Genomic DNA, 23,977 nt, shown 5'->3' with positions numbered 1-23,977 from the left:
ACTGTTCTTTATGCTTGGCAGTTAGACAAGACAGTTCTGACAACCTAGTTAAATAAATACCTATACTACCAGCTGTGAAGGAGAGGATGGCAGGCAGGCAATTGAGCCACAATGAGAAATTGTCATTATCGCTAAGGTTCTTCCCAGAACATCTAAGTAAGAGCTTCCAGTGATGGAGAGCAGTCTACAGTGGGAGGAGGAAGAGCGCTGAGGAAGATAATAACTGCTAGGCGTGGGCCCGGCAATGTGAGGTACTCATCCAGCGGTCTCCAGAGCCACAAGACAGCAACAGTATTATTAAGAAAAATGTTATGAGTAGGCTCTGACTGCACGCCAGACCCAGGATAGAAAGGTGATTGTGCTCCATGTCTATTAGCCTGCCTTTGCTGGCCCAACTGATGTGAGGAGGAAGGAGTGGAGACTAGAGCTTTTCTCCTTTGCATTTCTCTCCCCTTGAAGCTCCTAAATTCAAGGGCATAAAGTACATTTCTACCTGGGTGCTGGTGGCTCACACCTGTCATCCTAGCTATTCAGGAAGCTGAGATCTGAGAATCACGGTTCAAAGCCAGTCTGAGCAGGATAGTCCATGAGACTCATATCTCCAGCTAACCACCACAAGAGCCAAAAGTGGAACTGTGGCTCAAGTAATAGGGTGCTAGCCTTGAGTACAAAAAATCAGGGACAAGCCGGGTGTGGTGGTTCACACCTGTAATCCTACCTACTCAGGAGGCTGAGATCTGAGGATTTCAGTTCAGAGCCATACCAGGCACTAAAGAACCTGAGACTCTTATCTCCAATTAACCACTAGAAAACTGAAAGTGATACATTATCCCAACAATAAAAAAAAAAAAAGAAAAACAATGGAAGTGGTGCTGTGGCTCAAGGGGTAGGGTGGTAGCCTTGAGCTGAAAAGCTTAGGGACAGCACCCAGGCCCACTACCACTCCCCCCCCCCCCGCAAAAAAAAAGAAAAAAAAAGCTCAGGGACAATGCCCAGGCCCCGAGATCAAGTCCCAGTACTAGCATGTATGCATACATGTGCATATATGTGCACACATACACACATGTTTTAGGCTCACTGTGCATTCTTAAAATGTTATTGGTATCTCATCCTCTGCACAGGTTGCGCACCACATTCTGTGCTTTAGTAACCATCCTCCTTGGAGAGAGCCTTTTGGTCTTCTCCGTGTCCACTGTGTTCCCACTGACAGACCAAGAGGCAGATGGCTCTTTTAAAGATGAAGATGAAGAGCCAGATGTGGTGGTTCACAGTTGTAGTCCCAGTACTTGGGAGGTTGACATAGAATTGAGAGTTTGAGACAACCTTGGGCTAGAGCACTAGCTATTGTCTTACAAGACAGATTGATGAGTGCTCAGGCCCTGAGGTTGCACTGCTCTGAATGGTTGAGCCAAGACGGGAGCCTCAATCCATGGCTATGGCCTCTCAATTAGTGCACTTGGCCCCTCTGGATCCACTCAGCCCTCCCTGGAGGCTCATGCCTAGCTAGAATCCTAAGGATTGAAGTTCAAAACCAGCTCATATAGGAGGGTCCATGAGACTGTTAGCTTCAATTAGGGGACAAAAAGCTGCAAGTGGAGCTGTAGCTCAAGTGGTAGGGGGTAAGGGCGGATCTATTTCTGTTGGCTTCCCATCTTGTTCCCACAGGGATATTCAGTCCAGAGCTTTGTATAGGTGGGAGATACCTAGTGCCTACTTGGCTCCATTCAGCTGTGAGAGTGGTGTAAAAAAAAATGTGTGATGTGACCCAAATGCATACCTGCCCCAGGCGCCACTCCTCCCTCACCAGGTTTCCATGGTTGGCATGGTTTTCTCTGTGCCATTTGGAGTAAGGAGTGAAAAGCTCACCTTAGTATGACTTCCGTGTGTGTGTGTGTGTGTGTGTGTGTGTGTGTGTGTGTGTGTGTGTGTGCATTTATGTGTATAGTATTAAGGTTTGAACTCAGGGCCTTGTGCTCACTTTGTAGATGCTCTGCCACTTGAGCCACAACTCCAGCTTTTAGTGTCCTTGGTCCTTGTTGTTGACAGCCCTCCCTCTTCTCTGGTGGCTTGCCTGTGTACACAGAGCCTTCACTACCCTAGACCCACACTTCCTCCTCATGGGGTCCTTTGGGATCGTGGAGTCACAGGGATGTAGACGAGTGCTCCAGAGTGATCTTAGTTACTCTTCTGCCCCTCAGTTGGCCCAACTGGCATAAAGCAAGTTGACTGGTCAGTAGTGTTCATGGTTAATGCAGTGAAGTCAAGCTGACCCCAGGAAGTGATTTTTTGTGAAGACCAAAAATTCTGCCACTGTTAATTACTCTAAGCTTCTCAGGGCATGGTCAGGGAGGAAGTCAAGCTGGCTGTCTGAGCTGGGAGGAAAGCCAGATAGACAGGTTGAGTATGACATTCTTCCCTGCCAATAGCCACTCAGTGACATTTGTTTTAACCTAGGACATAGGTTTTGCAAAAAGAAGCCTTTTCTGTATACTGCAAATTTGGGGAGGTTTAACAGAAGTTACTCTGGCTTCAGAAAGAATTGTAGAACCTAACACTTATGTATCCTACATTCTACAGTTATTGGCCAGAATGAAGGAAATAGCTCATAGCTGGTTGGACTTAGCCTGTCATTATCGGAAACAGTGGGAGGAAAGTGGGAGACAAGCAGTCAGTCCAACAACAGAAGCAGGAGCCTCAAATGGCTCATCCATACTGGAAAAGTGTCACTGATTTATAACCTGAAAGATGGTTAAAAAGCCATCTAGAGGACAAGTGTGTTCTAGCATGATGTCTAGCAGACACTAATTCCAGGTGTTGAGATCTGTTGAGATGATTTTCACTCATCAATTTTTTTTTCCTTCTCTAAAATGGGTTCTGAATGCTTAAGTGCTGTTATCCTATCACAACTTTGGTACACAAAAATTTGGCCCTGTTTGGCAAATGTGCACAGAGTAGATTGGGCAAGAGCTGAATTACAACTCATTTTCATATTGTTTTCTTCTCTTGTTTTTACTTTTTTAAAAATGTACTAGGCACCTGGCGCAGTGGCTCACACCTATAATCCTACCTACTCAGGAGGCTGAGATCTGAGAATCAAGGTTCAAAACCAGCCCCAAAGGACCTGAGATTCATATCTCCAGTTAACCTCTAGAAAACGGGAAGTGGGGCTTGGCTCAAGGGTAGGGTGATAGCCTTGAGCAGAAGATCTCAGGGACAGTGTCCAGGCTGAGTTCAAGCCCCATGCCCCCTCCTCCCACACGCACACAAAATAAAACAAAACAAAAAAACTGTACTAAGGGCTTTGAGTTCAGGGCCTCACACTTTTTAGCAAGTGCTCTACTGCTTGAGCTATACCTCTATCCCTTTTTGCTTTAGTTATTTTGGGGAAGGGATCTCATGATTTTGTTCAAACTGGCTTTGACATGATCCTCCTATTTATGCTTTCCCCTACAGCTTGGATGACAAGCACATACCACCACACATGCCTGGTAAATTTTGTGTTTTTTTGCCCAGAGCCAGCCTTTGAACTTTGGTTTTCCCAATCTCTGCCTCTCCAGTAACTGGGCTTACAAATATGATCCATCATACCAGCTAGGGATTCCAATTCTTAAATGAAGCTGTAGTTATAGATTTGATAAGGCAGTGATGATGAAGGGGGAATGGAGGAGTGATGTCCCCAGTCCAGGATGAGTTGAAGCTGGAAGGGACTTCTGGTCTAGGAAGTAAGAATTGCACTCATTTATTGACCCAACAGGTACTAAGCCCTTTGCCCACTGATCACATGTACCGATATAAGGAACACAAGTTACCAAGAGAACATGAGTTAAGAGAGTTTGGAAGGGAGCCAGGAGCCACTGGCTCTTGCCTGTAATCCTAGCTACTTAGGAGGCTGAGATCTGAGGATCACGATTTGAAGCCATCTTGGACAGGAAAGTCAGAGAGACTCTTTATCTCCAATTAAACAGTGGAAAAGCTGAAAGTGGAGCTGTGGCTTAAGTGCTAGTCTTGAATGGAAAAAGTGCCCAAGCTCTGAGTTCAAGCCTTCAGTACCTACACAAAAATAAGTAAATAAATAGAGACTAGAGGAGACCAAGTATGCAACAGGAAGTGGCTTCGAAATCACTTTGAGGAGAGAGTTGAGGAGCAGCAGGATCCAAATGATTGGGGATGAGGAGTGGTACACAGTACAGAAGGAAAAGGCTCCTTTCCTCTCTAGGTGTGCCAAAGGCCAATAACCTAGCTTCTGTTACCTGTGCTACTGGAGAGGTGTATTTGATACCTCTACACTTTGTTTTCTTTGTCCACAAAATGCAGGTGTTTTATATTCTCTATTCTTCCCCTCCTCCCTCCCTCCTTTTCTCCCTCCCTCCCCTCCCCCCCACTTTCTGTGCTGGGAGCATAAATAAAATTCCTGAAGCGTTTATTTGGAAAGACCCAGACAACCTCTTAGGCTTATCACTTGCTAGTTTGTCTGCTCTGGTTGGTCAGTTCTGCCAGCTTTGACCCAGTCTGGTGACCTACCTTTGAGCTAGCTGCCTGGATGCCTTTAGCAGTTAAATCAAGTGGAAAAAGATCCAGCCGATTCTCGCTTTGCACCTGTGGAGACCGAGGCTGGTCTTTCGCAGATGGTTTCAGAGGTATTATAGACTGTAGAGGCTGAGAACCAGGCAACACTGCTCTCCTAGGCCTGGAGGTTTCCCTAGACCTGGGCTAAAACTCATCTTGGTGTGATTTCCTGAAGCCCCAACACAGTGGCATTCCAGGGAGACCCTCTTCTGCCCTCTAGCTGCTGTGCAGGTTTTACACCTCTCTGGCTGAGGAACAAAGAAGCCATGAAATCTTGCATGGGAAGGATTCTTAACTTCCAATTCAACACTCTCTGGAGAAACTGAGGCAGCACCAATAGTCTTCAATGGCAGAAGGAGAGGTGGGTTAGTAGGTTGTTACTCCATCTCTGACAAGGGGATGTCTTGAGTTAAGATTATAAGATCCTTGGCCTTTAGTGAGTTACTTGGTACAACCTGTCTATCCTAATTACTGTCTGGAGGCTGAAGGTCAGTGCAGGAGGACTGGGTTGAACTTGATTCCCCGAGTAAAGGGGTGAAATACTGTGACCATGGTCTCCTGATGTACAAATAGGTCATCATGTAGAGCAGGGTCCAGAATTATCTTCCTCCTTTTCTGTATCTATTTAGACAAGTCAGTCCCCCACCTCTTTTCTTTCACCAGACTTGTGGCTTGAACTTAGAATTCCTGGGCACTGTCCCTGAGATACTTTTGCTCAAGGCTGTTACTCTACCCCACTTGTGGCTTTTTCTGTTTATATGGTACTAAGAAATTGAACCCAGGGCTTCATGTATGCTATGCAAGCACTCTACCATGAAGCCATGTTCCCAGCCCTAGACAAGACCTTCTTGAGAAACCTTTGTTTACTTCTGTGTCCCATGGAGGTTGACACGCATGTAATGACTACTGCTTAAAATGCAAATACAAAAGGTGATGAAAGATAGAGGGGACCCCCATACTCCATGGTCGGTGAAAGCATAGTCTAAGGATTGTGTGTGTGTGTGTGTGTGTGTGTGTGTGTGTGTGTGTGTGTGTGTACATGTGTGTACCAGTATTGGGACTTGAACTCAGGGCCTAGTACTGTTCCTTAGGTTTTTCTCTCATGGCTGGTTCTCTACCACTTGAGCCACAGCTCCACTTTCAGCTTTTTTTTCCCCCTGGTTAATTAGAGTTAAGAATCTCATGGACTTTACTGTTCAGGGTGGTTTTGAATTGCTATCTTCAACTCTCAGCCTCCTACATAGCTAGGATTACAGCCATGAGCAAGCCATTGACATCCAACTTAGCAATTAGCCCTCTCTTCTCTGTCATGGTAGGGAAGATGGGAGCCAACTTGAAAGAAGAGAGCCTACAACTACCACAGGCAACTCAGTACTGGGTGAGGAGTGGGGAGGAGCCAGAGCAGGCTGCTGGCAAGTGTGTCATAGGACATTTGCCGCCTCAGGAGGTTTTGGTGTTAATGAACATCAATAATGAAGCTGTTTTTTTCTGTTCCCTGGAGCTGGTCTTCCCCCTTGTAGCCCTGTGTAGGAAGCTATCTGAGCTACTTGAGCCTTCCCAGTGTCTCTAGGACTGGCCCTCCTCAGCACCTCCATCAGAGCTCACTCCTGTCCTCCTCCTACCCCACTTGCCAGACACCTGGTGATAAGTATCTGCCTTGTCCTATGACCAGTCTTCTTCCTGTGGACTGGGACCCCATTCTAACATCAGCACTATTCCCCAACTCCCCCCTCCTGCTCTTTCTGTAAAAGTTGAGAGGCTAGTAAGTCCACGGAAGTGCAGGGAGACTAGAGGCTCAAGAAAGCTGGACGGAGTCCTGAAAAGCAGTGGTTTGCCATGTGTTCACACATCCCTTGAATGAGCAATGATTCCACTACATCCAAACACATTTTCACAACAGCCTTAAGGATGGATTAGGCCACCTGGCCATCTATTATTGGCAGAGCAGAGAGCTTGAGTGTGCCAGGGCTGTGGCATGGAGCACAAGGCAACAGTCAAAAGCAGTTGGGTGAGCTGTTCATGGGGCTCCGTGCATGGACTATACAATGTGTCTTAGTAGCATTCTCGTTAGTGGGCACTCGTCCTTTGCCATGGAAAGGACTCAGGACCATTTGCAGATATGGATGACTCCAGGACTGGACAGGGAAGACTCATGAAGAATCTCTAGAAATTAAGGAAGTGTGTCCCAAAATGCTAGGAAGGGCTGGAAACTGGGGGGGGGGGGAGAGGAGGGAGGAACTTGGTGATAGAGTGCTTGCCTAGTGTGCTCAAGGCATTGAGTGCCATCCAAGGAGCCAGTTTTAAAGGGCTCCCACTGGGCAAAAATAGGGAAAATTTGAACACCAAATTAATCCAATCCAATAAGGAATTGCAATCACTAGAAGCCTGGGGGACCATGTCAGTAATAAATTGGTTCATAGGAACAGAAAGCAGGCTGTGAAGCCACATAGACAAATTGAAGGCTAGGTGATATTAGAAGATCAAATAAGTGAGAACCCTCTGCATCTGCTAAACCTAGGATCAAGGGATGTGAAATGTTGGCTAGAGGATATTTACATGCTTCTTGAACTATGTCCTATTTGGAAAAGAGGGAAAAACCAATAATAATTATATAGTGAAGAAACAGAGTGCCACACTGACAGAATGATGGAAATTAACACTCCAGGTGGATTTGTAGCCAGGTGTGGTTATTCATGCTTATCATTCTAGCTACTTGAGAAGGGAAGTTGAGGAAGATCTCAATTTAAGGCCAGCCACAAAATGTGAGGGTCCCGTATCTCATTCAATAAAAAGTGACACGTGGTGATGTGCATCTGTCATTCTAGCTATGTGGGAAGATAAATAGGAAGATTGTCCAAGCTTGTCTGGACCATAAATTTGAGACCCTCTTAAAAAAAAAAAGTGATGCCAGGAACCTGTGACGCATATCTATAATCCTAACTACTCAGGAGGTTGATATCTTCTAGCTCAGGCAGGAAAGTCCATGAGATTCTTATCTCCAGTTAGCCACCAAAAAGTCAAAAAAGTGATATAGCGGCTGGGAGTTTGGCCTAGTGGTAGAGTGCTTGTCTAGCATGCACGAAGACCCAGGTTCAATTCCTTGGTACCACATACATAGAAAAAAGCTGGAAGTGGTGCTGAGGCTCAAGTGGTAGAGCTCTAGCCTTGAGAAAGTCCAAGGACAGTGCTCATGCCCTGAGTTCAAGCCCAGGACTGGCACAAAAAATAAAAGTGATATAGCACCAGCCTTGAGCAAAAAAGTTGAAGGACAGTGCCCTGAGTTCAAGGACTGAGTTCAAGCTCCAGGATTGGTATATGTGCACATGTGTGTGTACACAATAATAATAATAATAATAATAATAATAATAATAATAATAATAATAATAATAGCAGTAGCAAAAAAGAACTAGGGGCATAGCTCAAAAAGGAATGAGAAAATGTGGATTTTTACGTGCCTCCTGAGAAACACACACACACTCCTGACCTTATCATGACCAACATGAAAGGAAGGTTCTCATCAAGTGGAGGGAAGTGATGATGCCAGAAAATAGTAGCACTGGAGCTTCAGCCTGGGTCTGTCTATCACACTCCACATCCATATGATGTGCTCTGGCTCTTCACTTATAATACTGCCTACTAGACCTGGAATTGGGAGATCCATTATTAACTCTGCACTTGCTACAAAGTGGCCTTCTGGATGAGCTTGGAGGCCTGCCCTGCTATCTTCACATCAATCCAGTGAGTGATGATTTGAAACTAGATGTCCAGATTCCACACACTGGAGATTGAAGAGCAGAGCTGAAACTGGAGATAAATGGCTTTGATTTGAGAGAACATTCCATGTGTGGGTGATGATCCACATTGATTGGACCTGGAATATCCCAGACCTAAGACCCTGAGGGAAGAAGGCCCATGATGGGGAGTCTTGATGAGTTCATTTCTGCCCTAGGGGCAGAAGACAGTCGTGTCTCCCTCATTAGACCCAGAGGTCAAACCCCAGGACCAGCAGGCAAGGGTTGTGGGGGGTGTGTGTGTGAAAATTTCATTCCTTTTTTTTTTATTGTCAGTCATGGGGCTTGAACTCTGGGCCTGAGCTCTGTCCTTTAGTGCCCTGGCTGGCTTTGAACCATGATCCTCAGATCTCGGCTTCCTGAGTAGCTAGGATTACAGGTGTGAACCCCCATGCCTGGCTCCATTCCTTTTTATAGCTAAATAATATTCTATTGCACGTGTACACTGCTTTGGGTTTTTTTTTCTCCCATTCATCTGTTGATGGACACTTGGCTGTTGTGGACCCCCTATACCAGCATTTAAGTTCCTATCTTTCATTCTTCCCATCCTTCTAAGGGTCCACATGCTGCTTCACATGGCAATCCTACATTTTAACTTTTTGAGGCAACTGGTTCTTTTCTTATTCATAGGAGTGCTTATCTCATGTAGCTACAAATACCCTGCTGGGCCCCTGACCAGCCCCTACCACTATGCCTGTTGTACAATGGTGTGCGCATGCCCCATGCCCTTTGTGTGCCCACCCCTCTAACCTCTCCCCTCTCTCCCCACAGATGTGCCAGTGGAGAAGCTGGCTGCCATGCCTGCCCTGCGCACCGTCAACCTCCGCTTCAACCCGCTGAATGCTGAGGTGCGCGTGATCGCCCCACCCCTCATCAAATTTGACATGCTCCTGTCTCCAGAGGGTGCCAGGGCCCCTCCACCTTAGACCACTCTCCTTGTGCCCACCCAGCAAGGGACGATGGCCACTGACCTGGCACCCTGAGAGAAGGGCCACCCATGGCCCCATAGGAGGAAAAACTTGGGGGAGCAGGGATGGGTGGGATGAACAGCACAGAGTGAGGGGTACAGCCAGGCCAGGATAGCTAGCTTAGTGCTGTAGGTGGCCTGCTATGCCCAGAGGGAGGAGACAAGGGCAGGCCTGATCCTGGGCTCTAGGCACTCATAGCTGCTGTGCAAACGGGTAGAACTCCTGCCCTCTTCTGAGCCTTGTTACTTAGAGGAACAATGGTGATGGGGAGCCTTCGCCTGTTTTCTGACCCTAGGAGGAGTTTTCTCCATATCCTCAGCCACCCCCTTGGGCCTGCAAATGAGCCCTGGTGAACTTTTTGTGGGGTGTGGTGGTTGGTGGGGAATCTCTTCGTGTTTGAGTTCTTGTGCTGAGAACCAGTCACTACCATAAAAGGTAACAGACACCTCCTATTTATTGCTTCCTGAGAACTGAGCTGAGGGAAGCCCTTTACCATGCCCTGGCCTTAGCCATAATGGCAGGAACCAGAACCAGGAGTCCTCTGGATGCTGTGGAACGTGTAGCATGGCCCTATAGCTGGGCGACAGTATTTCTGAAGAAGCTTGGAAACTGAGGAATGGGACAATGGGGAGCAAATCAAGGCTGTTCTGTGATTTCCTCATGATTAAGAAATCACTGGAGCCAAGTACTAGTGTGGGTAACCTCTGTAATCCTAACTACTTGGAAGGCTGAGATCTGAGGATCATGGTTCAAAGCCAGGCTGGGCAGGAATGTCTGTGAGAATCGTATCTTCACCAAAAAAGCTGAAGTGGTACTGTGGCTCAAAGTGGTAGGGTACCAGCCTTGAGGAGAAAAGAAAACACATAAGGATAATGCCCAGGCCCTGAGTTCAAGCCCTATAACCAATGAGAAAGAAAGAAAGAAAGAAAGAAAGAAAGAAAGAAAGAAAGAAAGAAAGAAAGAAAGAAAGAAAAAGAAAGAAAGAAAAAGAAAAAGAGAGAAAGCAAGCAAGCAGGAGGAGTTCTGGGTACTTATCCCTCCTTATGAGTAACCAGGAGTGCCAGGCTGGATCTGCCCAATCACTACCCACTCAGCCACAGCAGGCTGGTCCAAGACATCAGATGACTACCCTCATTGTAGCCTCCCTCCAACAGTGGCCTGGCTACTCAGTCCTACCCCTGGGAACAAAGCACCACAGACTACCAGATGTGCAGCAAGCCAGCTTGAAAGCCACAACCAAACCTCCAATGGCCTGGCCATTTTGGGGCCCTTTAAGAGTCTAGGGGTGACTATTTACCCTATGACTGAGAGGTTTCCCATGGGACTTTCATTGCTAAATGACAGCAGAGTTCCAGGCTAGTAGAGATGGCTGGCCCCCTGGCAGGAAAAGGCTGAGCTCTTCTTCTGGGTAAAACAAAACAAAAAACCCACCTCTGCTTTGGAGAAGCCCTGATCCCTAGCACTCTCCTTCCCACATCTCCCCTGTGCAAGAAGTGGATTCCACTGCTGCTGCAGACTCCTGCTGGCCTGTACTTTTGTCTAGGTCTGTGGAGGCCCCTGACACCCCAGGATGTGGGCAGAACTGGGCTATTTCACCTCCTGTGGTCGGGCTGCTCAGAGCTCACACCACCACTCAGAGCAGGAATCCCATCTCTGAATGTTCCCCATGTCCCTTCGCTGTCTGTTGGACTATGGTCCCAGCACTGAGTACTCAGGGCCCCTGTGCAGCCTGCACCTACTATCCTGAGGCCTGGTTTGCCAAACTCTGGGAAAAGTTTCCAGGGGACAATGTCAGGACAGCATCTCCAGGGTTACTGAGGGCAACTGTGGATATTTGGGACAAGTTGGGGTGGGCTGAGATGCCCACTCCACCCTGGGAGGGGAGCGTTCTCCATGTTGAAGAAGAGGCTGCTTCTCCAGGTTGCACAAAGGCCTCTTGTGGCCACAGAGCTTTTACAGTTCTAAGCGTGGTCTGTAGCCTAGCGCCACCTGGGAGCTGGTGAGAAATGCAGTCTTGGCCAAACGGGGTGATGTGCATCTGTGATTCCAGCTTTCTGGAGGCTGAGGCTGGAGGTCAAGAGTTTGAGGCCAGCCTGGCAATTTAGTGAGACCTTGTCTCAAAAATACACACACACACACACACACACACACACACACACACGCGCACACACACACAGAGGTTTTCTGAGTCAGAACCTATTTTTTTTACAAGATCCCCACATGACTCTTTTAATTACTTCATAGGCATGACTGGAGCATGTCCTGGGAGGGTAAAATGAAAGCTCTCCCAGCTCCAGCACTGATTCAACTGCGTCTGCTCCGCAACCCAGTCCTGGGAGAGCCGTGGCCTCATAAATCTTTCCAGAATGCTTGACAGTCCCAGTAGTGGGAACAGCCTTGGTCACCAGGAGGTGAGGGTTGGGGTGCCTGGCCCTCTGCCCCTGATTGTGGTTTTTCCTCATATTGCCCGGCTGCCTATGTCTCCAGATCCTCTTCTTAGGCTTTTTGAAGGGATTTTTTTCTAGAAGCTGTTTTCAGCTCAGCTTGCACAGTGTGCCCTGGCCTCTCTGGCAGGCTTGGGCAGCCAGAGAAGCCCCCCAAATCCAAGCTCCCAGTGTGATTGAGCCAATAGCTTCAGTCTGCAATAAAGAATGTGTTGGCTCATCTGTTTGGTTGGTGTTTGATTTGCCTTGCACAGACCTCCAGAGCCTGTCACCTGCCCACATGTAAAGAGAGACTGCCCCTGTGTGACCAGCACAAAGTAAAGGCAGTTAGACCAAGCTAATACACAGAACAGTATCAGGTGTGCCCCAGTGCAGCCCAGAAAAATGATCCACGGGGGTGCCACTGGAGGATAGCCAGTATTGGCCCTGGGGGAAGCCCATGGCCTCAGGGAAGGATGGAGAGACCTGCTAGCCGTAGTTCCCCTGTTAGTGCCACCATTTCCCTATTTGTTATTTGTTTCTCTGTGCCTGTGGTCCTCAAAGAGGGGCTCTCGACTGGCAGAATCAACAGCACCACAGCTATGGAGTCAGACATTCAGCTCAGTGTGAAGGCCTGCTACGGATCCAAACACTTTAACCATTTGATTTTTATTTTTTTAAATCTGAGAAGCCAATTTGAGTTTGTCCTCAATATTAGTTCAGATTCCATAAGACTCAGAGCTTAGTAGGTACCAGGCATTGTCTAAACACAGTACAGATGCTAACTCATTTTATCCCCTGTAGTAGCTAGCTTTGTTATTTGCACAAAGCCCTTTTCCTCCTCAAGCCTTGTTGTCCATCTGTGAAATACAGAGGCTGTACCCAAGGGCCTTTCTGGAACTCATGATCACTAACTGAAGATCAGGGCTCTGCTCTAATACTGTCTCCTTACCCCAAAGATCATGAGATCAAGTCTGTCAAGTCCAGTCCACTTGCACGAAGGCCTGCCCCTCTGTGCCTACCTTTGGAAAGTCAACTGCAGGTTCCTCCTAGGCTATCTGTCAGACAAGGGATGAGAGGGATGACTTTTTGCCCTGGTTTTGGACAGGGATTTCCATGTTGGGGGGGGAGAAGTCTAGGTCAGGGTTGGGTAAAGATCTTGGCCTAGTTTAGGATGTTAGAGAGAGGGAAGGGGCATTTCAAGGTAAAGATTCAGAGTCTTGGGGGAAAATGTGGCTCCTGGTACCAAAGTTGAGTAGAGCTGGGTACCAGTAGCTTATGCCTGTAATCTTAGCTACTCAGGAGGCTGAGACCTGAGGATCACATATCAAAGCCAGTCCAGCAGACAGTTCAGAGACTTACTATCTCAAACTAATCACCAAAAAGCCAGAGTGGAGAGGTGACTTGAGTGGTATAGTGTCAACCTTGAGCAAAATATCTGAGGGATGGGGGTGGGGTAGGGGTTTGCATAGGAATGGAGGGAGAAAAGGTGAGTAAGTGTAGTCATTATATTTAATGTGCGTTATATAAAAGTTGAACTATGTAATAGGGCAGCGGTGGCAGGGAAGTGGGGGAGAATATGCAAGGGGGTAACACTGCTCGGAATGCTTTATATTCCTAACCTGACTTATGGAATTAAAACCTCTCTGTACAGCTACTTAGTAAAACTTAATGAAAGAAGCTAAGGGACAGTGCCCAGGCCCTGAGTTCAAGCCCCAGTACTGGTGCACACACACAGCATGTTTCATGTTCCTTTAAATGATGGGCAATTCCTGGGATGAACAATCGTTTTTTTTTACATCGGACTTCTCTGTAAGAGTTTTCTGGAATTGTTTAGCTAAATTGAAGAAGATATAAACTAATGGAGTTAATGTAGACACAAAGGTGAGATGAATTTCCCCCAGAATACTGTGTTGAACTCTAGTATTACTTTGAAGCTGCTCTTTAGCTGGTAAGTGGTAGTCCTTTCTCAGAAAGTCAGGAGAGCAGGGGGCCCTTGACAGTGTGAGCTGACAGCCATCCCAGAGGCCTCCCTCTGGGATGAGATGCCAAGACCAGAGGGGCAGGCCTGGAAGGAAGAAGAGTGTGGCTGACATGCTGGGCTTAGCTTGTGCCCTGACTAGTATCTGTGCCAGGCAGGTCAGAAATTGGACCGCATATTCCTAAGAAAAGGGATAGAAGTCATAAGTTTACATGGAGTGAGTAGGGTTTACAGCCCTGGGCAGCTTCTTATGTTTTCTTACCTGCTACCCCAGCTTTGGAAGGTGTGAGGTAGGTAGCAAATGCCTGGGAATGAGCAGTTCTAGAGCTTGCCTCGGTTGGATTACTTTGCTGTAGCAAATCCAGGGCTCTTGCTGTGAGCCTGGCGCCAGCTGATAACTTCCCACTCCTATCAGATCTCTGCGCTTTTACTTACCTCATCTATAAAATGGGCACTAAGCTAGGCACTGGTGGCCCTTGCTTGTAATCCTACTACTAAAGAGGCTGGGATCTGAGAATCACAGTTCAAAGCCAGCTTGGGCGGGTAAGTCTGTTAGGCTCTTCTCTCCAATTAACCATCAGAAAACTGAAAGTGGCGATGTGGCTCAGAGTGGTAGAGTGCTAGTGTTGAACAGAAAAGCTCAGGGACAGCATCCAGTCGCAGAATCCAAGCCCCACGACAGACAATAAGTATGCAAATAATTAAAATGGGTCCTACTACCATCATAACCTAACTTATGAAATCGAAACTCCTTTATACAACTACTTAATAAGTCAATAATAAATCGTGCCTAACCATTAGACCATGGTTCTTAGTTAATTGTTTTATGCTGGCTAACAACACATAATGCAGGTAAACACCTCCGAGTTGTGCCCGCTTCACACTTCATGAGAGCTTCCTCTCACCACTGCTTAACGTTGCCGTTGTGGGCAAAACCTACTTTCAGAGACAAGTCTTCCGCCTCTCTGGTGGCACTGCAGAGCTGTATGGCACACATCCCTGGACCGCATCCAAAAGCAGATGGAATATTTAATTCATGAAAAAGAGAGACTGACAGCTCTCTGTTCATCCCATGTGCATGGTTAAACAACACTCTGTTTTAGATCTCTGAGGACAACTAACAAGGCTGGATAATGAAACATTGGGGCCTTGGCCGGGAGCCAGCTGCAGACTGTGTGAGTCTAGGTGTGTGCACTTCTTTGCTGTAGATGGGGAGCACCGAAGTCAGGGCATCTTTCCTAAGGATCTGAGCCAGCAGACCAGACAGGAAATAAGGCCAACAGCTGTGCTCCTGGATGCACTCCTACTAACCCTCTACGCAAGCAGCCGGAGCTTTGTTCTAGGTCCTCAGTCACTCATCAGTTCCAGGTTTGTTTCCTGAGGCCTCAGGGTGATCTTCCAAGCATGGTGTCATCTGCCCTCTGTGACTTCACTGGTTTCTTTCACTACACAGAAGATACCCTGGCTTCCAGCTGTCCCCAACACTCCTTCCAATGCATGGCTCAATGCCCTTGCACATGCTGTACCTTCACCCTATTCTCATGGCCAATTCTCCCATCAGCTCTGCTCAAATCAAGGCCTACCTTAACCAGCCTATCCCTCCTGTATCTTCCTTTTAGCCTGTTCAGTTTTCCCTTTATTCACAGTATTGATAAATACTACTATACTTAATTCTTAATACTACTATATACTACTTAATACTACTATACATAATTCATATTTTATTGATTGTCTGCAGACTCTCACCAGATTCTTTATCTGTCTTGGTTTCTGCTGTGTGCCCAGCTCTAAGCAATGCCTGGAACATCATAGATGCATAATGTCTATCACTGAATAGCTGAACAGGATTGAAAAACAATTGGAAATCCTTTATGCTTTCACATTCCTCAGACCCTCATAAGCTGCTGCTGTTGCTGCACCTCCTCCTCCTCCTCCTCTTCCTCCTCCTCCTCCTCTTCTACCATTGAAGCTACAACACCACTTCCAGCTTTTCTATGTATGTGGTGCCGAGGAATGGAACCCGGGTCTTCGTGCATGCCAGGCAAGCACTCTACCACTAGGCCAAACTCCCAGCTTACTTTTATTATCTTTAAGTAAGTTGTACAAAAGAGTTTTCATTCAACAAATCAGTTTACAAGTACAATGCATCTTGATCAGTGTCACCCCTTAATATTTTGGAAGTTTTTTGCTTGTTTTTTTTTTTGTGGTGATAGTGGCAATGGTGTATTTTGTTGTTGTTATTATTTATTTATTTTTGCCAGTCCCAGGGCTTGAACTCATGGCCTGAGCCCAAGCCTAGGACTGGCAAAAAAAAAAAAAGAAAAAAAGAAAAGAAAAGAAAATGCTACCAGATGCTGACATTCTTACTAGCCAAGAAGTTTGGTAAAGTTCATCTTGAAGAAATAACGTGTAATAGACTTTGAAATGAGGACACAGTAGCCTTAAGAAGAACATCAGAACTGATATCAGGTGAATTGTGAACTTATTAAGCAAGTGGCTTTGATAAATTGTTCATGCTCAAATAAAATGTATTCATTAGGATTTTATGTAGTGATCTCCTTTTACTTTGTAATTTGTAGTCTTCAAAATGCTTATTAAAAATAGTAAACACACTTCAAAGTGGAGTGGGAGTAGAGTGGGGTGGGAGGGGACTGGAAGTGTGGTTCAAGGTATAAAATACCTAAGAAGTGTAAGGCCATGAATTCAAATCTCATGCTACCAAGAATAAATTAATTAGTAATTTTACTAATATTTTTTGCCAGTCCCAGGGCTTGAACTCAGGGCCTGAGCGTTGTCCTTGGACTTTTTCAAGGCTAGAACTCTACCACTTGAACCATAGCACCATTTCTGACTTTTTCTATGTATGTGGTACTGAGAAATTGAACCCGGGTCATTATGTATGCTATGCAAGCACTTTACCACTAGGCCAAACTTCTGGTGAGTTTAATTTTTAAAAAGGAAAAAGTGCCAAATCTTGAGCTAGCTCAGTAGTAGAGCATGTGCCTACTTATGTATGAGGCCCTGGATTCAACCCTTTGCCCCCTCAAAAACAATCTAGGTTACAAAATCTATCCTTTAATAATCAATAAACAGCCAGTAGTGGGCATATCTATTCTCCTGTGCAGAAATCCACTGCTGACATGCAACTTCCCTGCCCACAGCACAAACCTAGGCCAGAGAACTGGACTTCTCAGGGCATCTACTAGACCTTCTTCAGACTCCACACAGCTAGACAGTGGAGAAAAGGTGGACTGTCAGAGTGAGAAAACTTTTCCAGTTCAAAGCTCTTCCACTTTAGAGATAGGAACACCGAATTCCCAGAGGAATGTTCCAGAAGGCAAGCAGAGTAGCTGGCCCAAAGGTAGACAAGAAGTTAGTAGCAGAGCTCAGGTGAATGCCCAGAATCTCGCCCCCAGTGGGTGATGGGTCCCTCCTGCAGCCTGCTGAGACCTGCAGCATCAATGTGGTGCTCTTGGCCTATCCCCCCTCCACAGCCCCTGTGACATTGGAATGAGTCAGCCCTCAGAGCCCATCTCGCCACTTATAAATGCAGATAACAATGGAGAGAGCTCACTAATAAGCTTTTATTTATTTATTTATTTGGTGGGGAGAGGGTCAGTCAGGAGCTTGAACTCAAGGCCTGGGCACTGTCCCTGAGCTCTTTTGTGCAAGGTCAGCGCTCTGTCACTTGAGCCACTCTTCTGGATTTTGGGGTACTTAATTAAGAGTCTCACAGATCTTCCTTCCTAGGTTGGCTTCACACTGTGATCCTCAAACCTTAGCTTCCTCCTGAGTAGCTAGGATTACAGGGGTGAAAAACACTTTGAAGGGCTCCTCAGAGCCTGGCTCAGGAGAAGAGTAGTGGTTCCTGGCTCTTGGGAAGAATAGTCACCAGTAAATATGCCCATCAACTTCCAGCAATGGGCCACATCTCCACCACCGTGAGACCCTCTTCCCTGGGGATTCTAAGCCTTTTCAAAATGGCAGCTTCCCCAGTGGCTTTCCTTTCCCCCAAAGGCCCATGTACATTTCCAGCCTTGGCAATACCTGACATTCCCACCACAGGGGAGCTGCTCCTCAGGGCACTCTTTGGCTTTGTGCCACCCCTTCTCCTGGGTATCTCAGAACCGACTTCCAAATGCACTTAGAGAGAGAGCTTGTGTATGAGGCCAACCCAGGCCTTCAGTGTTCCATCAACCCCAGTGGCAGCCAGCAAGGCTGGAGTGGCTGAGGGGCTCTGCTCCAGATGGTGCTGTTTTCAAAATTGACATGTTTGGCAGGTGCCAGTGGTTCATACCTATAATTCTAGCTACCCAGGAGGCTGAGATCTGAGGGTGGAGATCTGAAGCCAGTTGGGGCAGGAAAATCTGTGGGACTGATCTCCAATTAACTACCACCAAAAAACCAAAAGTGAAGCTGTGACTCAAGTGGTAGAGCATTAGCCTTGAGTGAAAAAGCTAGAGGACAGTGCCCAGGCCTGAGTTCATGCCCCAGTACTGGTACGTGTACACACACACACACACACACACGTTCTGTGTGAGGATATCAAAGGCAGGCAGTAAGTGTGGAGAGTTCTGAGAAGGCAACAATCTTTCATCTTAGATTTTCAGCTTCCAGAAGCGCTTAAAATGCATTTCTACCGGTAAGCTCCTCAGCCTGTAGTATTTTGTAACAGCCACCCAAAGGAGTTATTCTCAAGGGAGAAAATCCTATCCATCTGGAAGGCAGGCACAAGAAGAGAAATGTGGCCCAAACGCAGCTGAGCATGGTTCTCAAGCTGCCGTTCGCCGGAAGCCCCCCGGATCCTCACACACTACTGCTGTGGATCCCACCCCAGCCTTACTGATTGAAATTTCCTTGGTGGTTGAGCTGATGGCTCATGCTCGTAATCCTAGCTACTTAGGAGGCGGAGCTGTGGGGAGCATAGTTCAAAGCCAGCTTGGGCAGGAAAGTCTGTGAGATGCTAATCTCCAATGAACCACACACACAAAAGCTGGGAGGGGAGGTGTGGATCAAACATTAGCCTGAAGGGGGGGGGGACCCTCAGGGACAGCCCCCATGCTGTGGGTTCAACACCCCCTGCAGACCTGCGGTGCTGTGTTTTGTCTGTCCGCCTGGGGCCGGAATGGACGACAGCGCGCGTGTGGACCCCGATCCCGTGAGCGGCCGCTAGCTGAGCCTCTAGTACGCGCCATCCTCATTTTACTTTGCTCAACAATCACTTTCTCGCCTGCAGAAACGCAGCGTCAGGTGCAGCCAGGGTACACCCTCCGCAGAGCGCCTGGCTGGCGAGCCCGCAGCTCGTGGGACGTCTAGTCCCGCTCCTGCCAAGACACGGGGAAGTGGACGGGGCTCCCTCCGGGCTCCCCCAGGGTGGTCCTCCCCGGGGTCCGCAGCTGCCTCCCTTCTCCTCCGCACGGAGCCGAGAGTTGGGGCAGAGGCTGGGACGCGCGTCCGGTCGTGTCAGGGACTTGGCAGGGGTGCTGGGTCGGCTCGGAGGGGAGAGGGGGGGAGGCGATCGGGGGCGCCCTCCCACGGCCGGCACAGGTGTGCCGGGTGCTATGGCGACAGCGCCGCGCCAGCCCCCTCCCTCCTCCCTCCAGCCCCGCAGGCGGGGGGCTGTGGGCGAGCGGGCGGGCGGGGCGGGCGGCGGAGTCCGGAGGACTGCGGAGCTGTGCGCGAGCTCCAGCCTGGACCCCCTGGGAGCCGGCCGGAGCCCGCGGGGCCTGGGACCTGCGAGCGCCCCCTGCCCGCCTCCGCCGGGCGCAGAGGCAGGGGCAGCGGACTGAGCAAGCCAGGCCTGGAGACACCCCTGTGCCCCTGCCCACCAAAGGTGCCCCGCTGCCTCCCTCCACCGGAGACTGGACCAGGGCAAGCAGAAGTGGGCGACATGGAGGGTGAGTGACCCCGGGGGGTGGGGGGTCAGGAGTGGGTGGGGGGACTGGGCAGAGGGGGGAAGAGGAGGAAAGGGGCAGGGAGACAGGACTGGGTGGATCACCGCGGTTGTCTAGAACCAGGCGCTGAATCACACACATGCACACTGCGTGTGGGAATATATGTGTGCATGCATGTATGAATGCGTGTGACAGAGACACTGAGAGAGGGAAAGAGAGAGAGGGAGAGAGAGATCTGGGTGCCTCTGTGTCCTGTGTGAGAGAGACACACGCAACAGGTGTAGGGGCATCTCTGTGTCCACACACATCTTGGCCCGAGTAGAAGCTGGTCTGGAACCAAGTGAGTCAGCTTAACTACTGGCTGTAGAGACATTATGGCCAACTTAGCCTGCATGCAGTGTGGGGAAGAAGGGGAGATGGAGACCTCCCAGAGGAGACAGGAGAAGATACCTCCATGCAGACAGGAATTCTTCCCCTGGAAAAGGGGAGGGGGCTCCTTATCTTGGGACAGGGAGGGACAATAGGGCAATTGCTTGCTCCCATTTTATCAAGAAGCAGGGAGGGGAATCAGACCCTCCTCTCATGCAGACAATGGAAATTATATTTAAGCTAAAAAACTAAAAACTAGAGGACTAAGTGCTAATCTGGTGGCTTCTGGATGTCTCTGAGATGGTGCCTGAATCTTTCTGTCGACCATCTGTTGATTGAAAGAACTTACATTCACTGGGTAATGGTGAGACTATGTGAAGACAGATATTGTACAAATCCATGCCAGTAAGAGAAGGCTGCTAAAAGATTCATGAAGCTGAAACTCCAATCCTTGCAAACACGGCTATAGAGAGTGAATGAAGGGTATGGGGTCTGCACTTGGAGCTTTCCGGAGAGTGAGTGCTTGGAGCTGTAAGGAGTGTATGGCCCCACATGAAGCTGGAAGATGGATGGGATCTGTAAGAATAACATTAGCAAAGCATGGAGTTGAGTAGAAGCTGAGAGAGTTGGCGAAGGCAGAGCAAAGATCTTTCAAAGTCTAAGTAAAGACAAAAAAATTCTGTTCAGGATCTAGGGCTTTGGGGCAGGCAGAACAGGGTACAGACAATTTCATTTCTAGTTGTGAGCTAAGTAGCATCGAGAGGAAATTGAACCCCTATAGGGGTATGATGAGAAAGCACTGAGCACCTGTGAGGAGCTCACCCCGCAAAACCCAGACACAAGTGAGGATTGAGGGAGCCAGAGGCGCTAGTGAATGTAAACATGTCGGAAATTACAGACGATGAGAAAACTGCCCACAAGCCTGTAAATGAGCAAATGGCTTGTTTTTCAAGGAGAAAATAGATGATTGCTAAAAACCTCTAAACTGCAAAGGTTGATATTGACCTCTAGTAAAATTCCAGAGGAAATTAGGAAACACAGAATGAACATTTGGGAGACAATGAGGTGATGACACAATCCAGAATTCTTTCGAAAGGAGTTGTCATGACACTTGCAAGGGTCTGTGACTGAGCAGGCTTGTGTCCGTGCAGAATCAGAGACCAACTAACTGTCTATAAATTGAATACATTAAATGAAAGATGAGGTGTGCCTGCAATGGCATTCATTGAAGATTGTGCTTAGAATTTTACTTGTTGACATGTCAGGGTGATCACTGCCTACTGTGAGTTTGTAGTAGTATGAACATATTGTGAACATAATATATATTAACATATTATACAAATAATGCATCCTGAACAGATTATGCAAATATAATTAAAACAGCTGGATTTTTAGCCAGGTACCAATGGTTTATGCCTATGATTTTAGTTACTCGGGAGGCTGGACTCTGGAGGATCGTGATTTCCATCCAGTCAAAGCAAGAAAAAGGCCTGTAAGATTCTCCAGTTAACTGACAAAATGCTGGACTGGAGGTGTGGCTCAAGCGATGGATTGTCAACCTTGAGTGAAAAAGGGAAGGGACAGTGTCCAGGCCCTAAAGTTCAAGCTCCAGCACACACACCCACACACACACAGAAGAAGAAGAAGGAGGAGGAGGGGGGGGAGAAGGAGGAGGAGGTGGCAGAGGAGGAGGAGAAGGAGAAGAAAAGACAGAAAACAGGTACATGGATGAAGTACTTTTAGTTATGGGCATTTGAAGGTTGCAACCCACTAGAGATCCTCTGAGAAAATTGTACAGTGTACAGGTGTTTTGCCCCACTTGGGATGGGGCATGGCTTGCTATTTGCCCTTCACAGCTGGTTGAAGGTGAGTGTGCTCCTACATTTTGGATTGCAACCATTTGTGGCTTCACAGAAAGCAAAGCAGAACAACCACTAGGAGCAGGCTGGGTGGGTCCCTGGGCACTGCAAGAAGCATCTACCGCCGCTGAAATCTGTGGGTGAAACACCTCAAACACATCATTCATCTAGATTATCCCTGGTGTGAGATTTCAGTGATGTGTTTCTCCCTCTCTCTCTCTCTCCTCTCTCTCTCTCTCTGTGCATGCGTGTGCATGTGTGTGTGTGCATGTGTGTGTGTGCTCAAAATGCTTTATAACAAGCAAACATAACAGCAACAGCAAGGCATGTTCAGAGCTGGAGCTTTGCCAGATACAAGCTCTGGGTTCAATCCCTAGCACTTCAAAACAAGCAAGCAAATCAAAGGAAGGAAGGAAGGAAGGAAGGAAGGAAGGAAGGAAGGAAGGAAGGAAGGAAGGAAGGAAGGAAGAAAGAAAATAATGCAACGCTCATTATGAGCCCTCAAAAGAAGAGCTTACTGAGACCGAATCATGCTGAACTTGCCAAATTTCCTCTTTCAGTCTGATTTTTGAGAGGTAAAATGATGAATTACAGCAGTTCAGCAGGATATTGCCAAAAAAAAAATCATGAAACCTCTGAGAATTGATAGAGACCCATGGGAAGGACATTGGAGGGTAGACAATGGGGGTAGAAGGGGTTATTAAAGCCTTGATAACACTCTCAGAGTTCCTAACAGGAAAAATAGCCCACAAGCTTATCAATTCTGTGTCCAGGAGATGAAACCCCTGACAGGATGTTATCTTCACCACTTGAAAGTTGAATTGGAACTAACACAATGAGATGTAAATGCACATGAAAGGTAGAGCCCTGAAGTTAGTCTCAGAAAATCAATGGCATCCATTTACAATGGGAGATAGATGGCTTGAGTTCTTAGAAAAAAATGACTGGGGAGACTGACAAGTAGCTGGGCCTGCATCTGGAATGACAGCATGGGATAGAGACAAGGCAAAGGGGATGGGGCAGAGGCTTGCTCTGGTTCTATGTGCCTGTGAGGAACAGACCTAGGACTTAGAAATGACATGTTGCAGTAGAACCGTTCAGTTCCACATCGGGAACAACCCTCCATCATTAGAGCTGACCGCTCCAGCTCACAGCCTACTTGAGCCCAGGGGCTGACAGCTTTCACTACTGAGTTGGATCAGAAGGGGAGTTCTTGGATAGTAGGACCAAATACAGAATCTGGAAGGGTCTCTAAAGGCTCAGAACCTTCTCCCAACTCCTAGGAAGAGATAGGCAGCCTGTCAAGTTCTGACAGAATTGCCAGAGCTAGTTGGGCAGTGACCCCCCCACCCCGTCATTCACCTTCTCCACCAGTCATGGTGTAGTATATATTTTGATATTAATCAGCAGAAGGAAAACAGATCTGATCCATTCCCTAGGCTCAGTCCCAGCCAGACCCCAAGGCAGTGACCTTCTGGGAGCCCTTCGTAATACCTACTCAGCCTGGGAACTCCAGCCAGAGAATGGATTCTTGTGAGGAAGGGCCCATGCAAGGGAAGGATTTCACGGAGAGAGGAAGGGGGACAGGAGTCATCTGGGCCCCTCCATCATCTGTTCTTTTATGCCCCTTGGAAATGCTGCTGCTAGATAGAGACCCTAGGTCCTTTCCTTTTCCACAAAGCAGTTTACTTCTCTGGAGCCGCCCAGCCAGGTTACCAGGAAGCAGCAGCATCACCTCTTAGATGATAAAATGGAAGTCCAGTGAGGCACCAGTGGCTCACACCTACAATCCAAGCTACTTGGGAGGCTGAAATATGAAGATCACAGTTCAAAGCCAACTCAGGCAGGAATGTTCACAAGATTCTTATCTCCAATAGCCACCAAAAAGCCAGAAGCAGAACTATGGCTCAAGTGATACAGTACCAGCCTTGAATGAAAAAAACTAATGGACAGGGCCCAGGCCCTGAGTTCAAACAAACCCCCAGGACTGGCACACACACACAAGCATGTACACACACACACACACACACACACACACACACACACACACACACAAAGCCTAGCCCTTCAGGTATAGCTTGCCCTGAACTGACTCTGGTAGTTCCACTGGCACTTTCTGGGGACAT

General features: G+C 47.7%; 1 protein-coding gene across 4 annotated transcripts in view; it reads left to right on the top strand.

The window, feature by feature from the left end:
* The window catches only part of Lrrc20 (leucine rich repeat containing 20), a 59,100-nt gene extending 45,928 nt beyond the window's left edge, over positions 1-13,172 (top strand). For 3 of the 4 annotated variants that reach the window (XM_090346478.1, XM_090346479.1, XM_090346480.1), the window contains exon 5: positions 9,129-10,304. In XM_090346478.1, the coding sequence (XP_090202604.1) occupies positions 9,129-9,283 (155 nt within the window). In that variant the 3' untranslated portion in view covers positions 9,284-10,304. Of the gene's footprint in view, positions 1-9,128; positions 10,305-11,569 lie in introns of those variants that run through there. The other variant, XM_090346481.1, reaches the window with a different exon arrangement.
* The last annotated feature ends 10,805 nt before the right edge of the window (positions 13,173-23,977 follow it).

This window comes from Megascapheus bottae, chromosome 15, assembly GCF_031878675.1.
Source record: "Megascapheus bottae isolate mThoBot1 chromosome 15, mThoBot2.hap1, whole genome shotgun sequence".
In the NCBI taxonomy this organism is placed as follows: Eukaryota; Metazoa; Chordata; class Mammalia; order Rodentia; family Geomyidae; genus Megascapheus; species Megascapheus bottae.
Note: the sequence above shows the minus strand (reverse complement) of the source record. Positions and strands in the feature narration are given on the sequence as shown.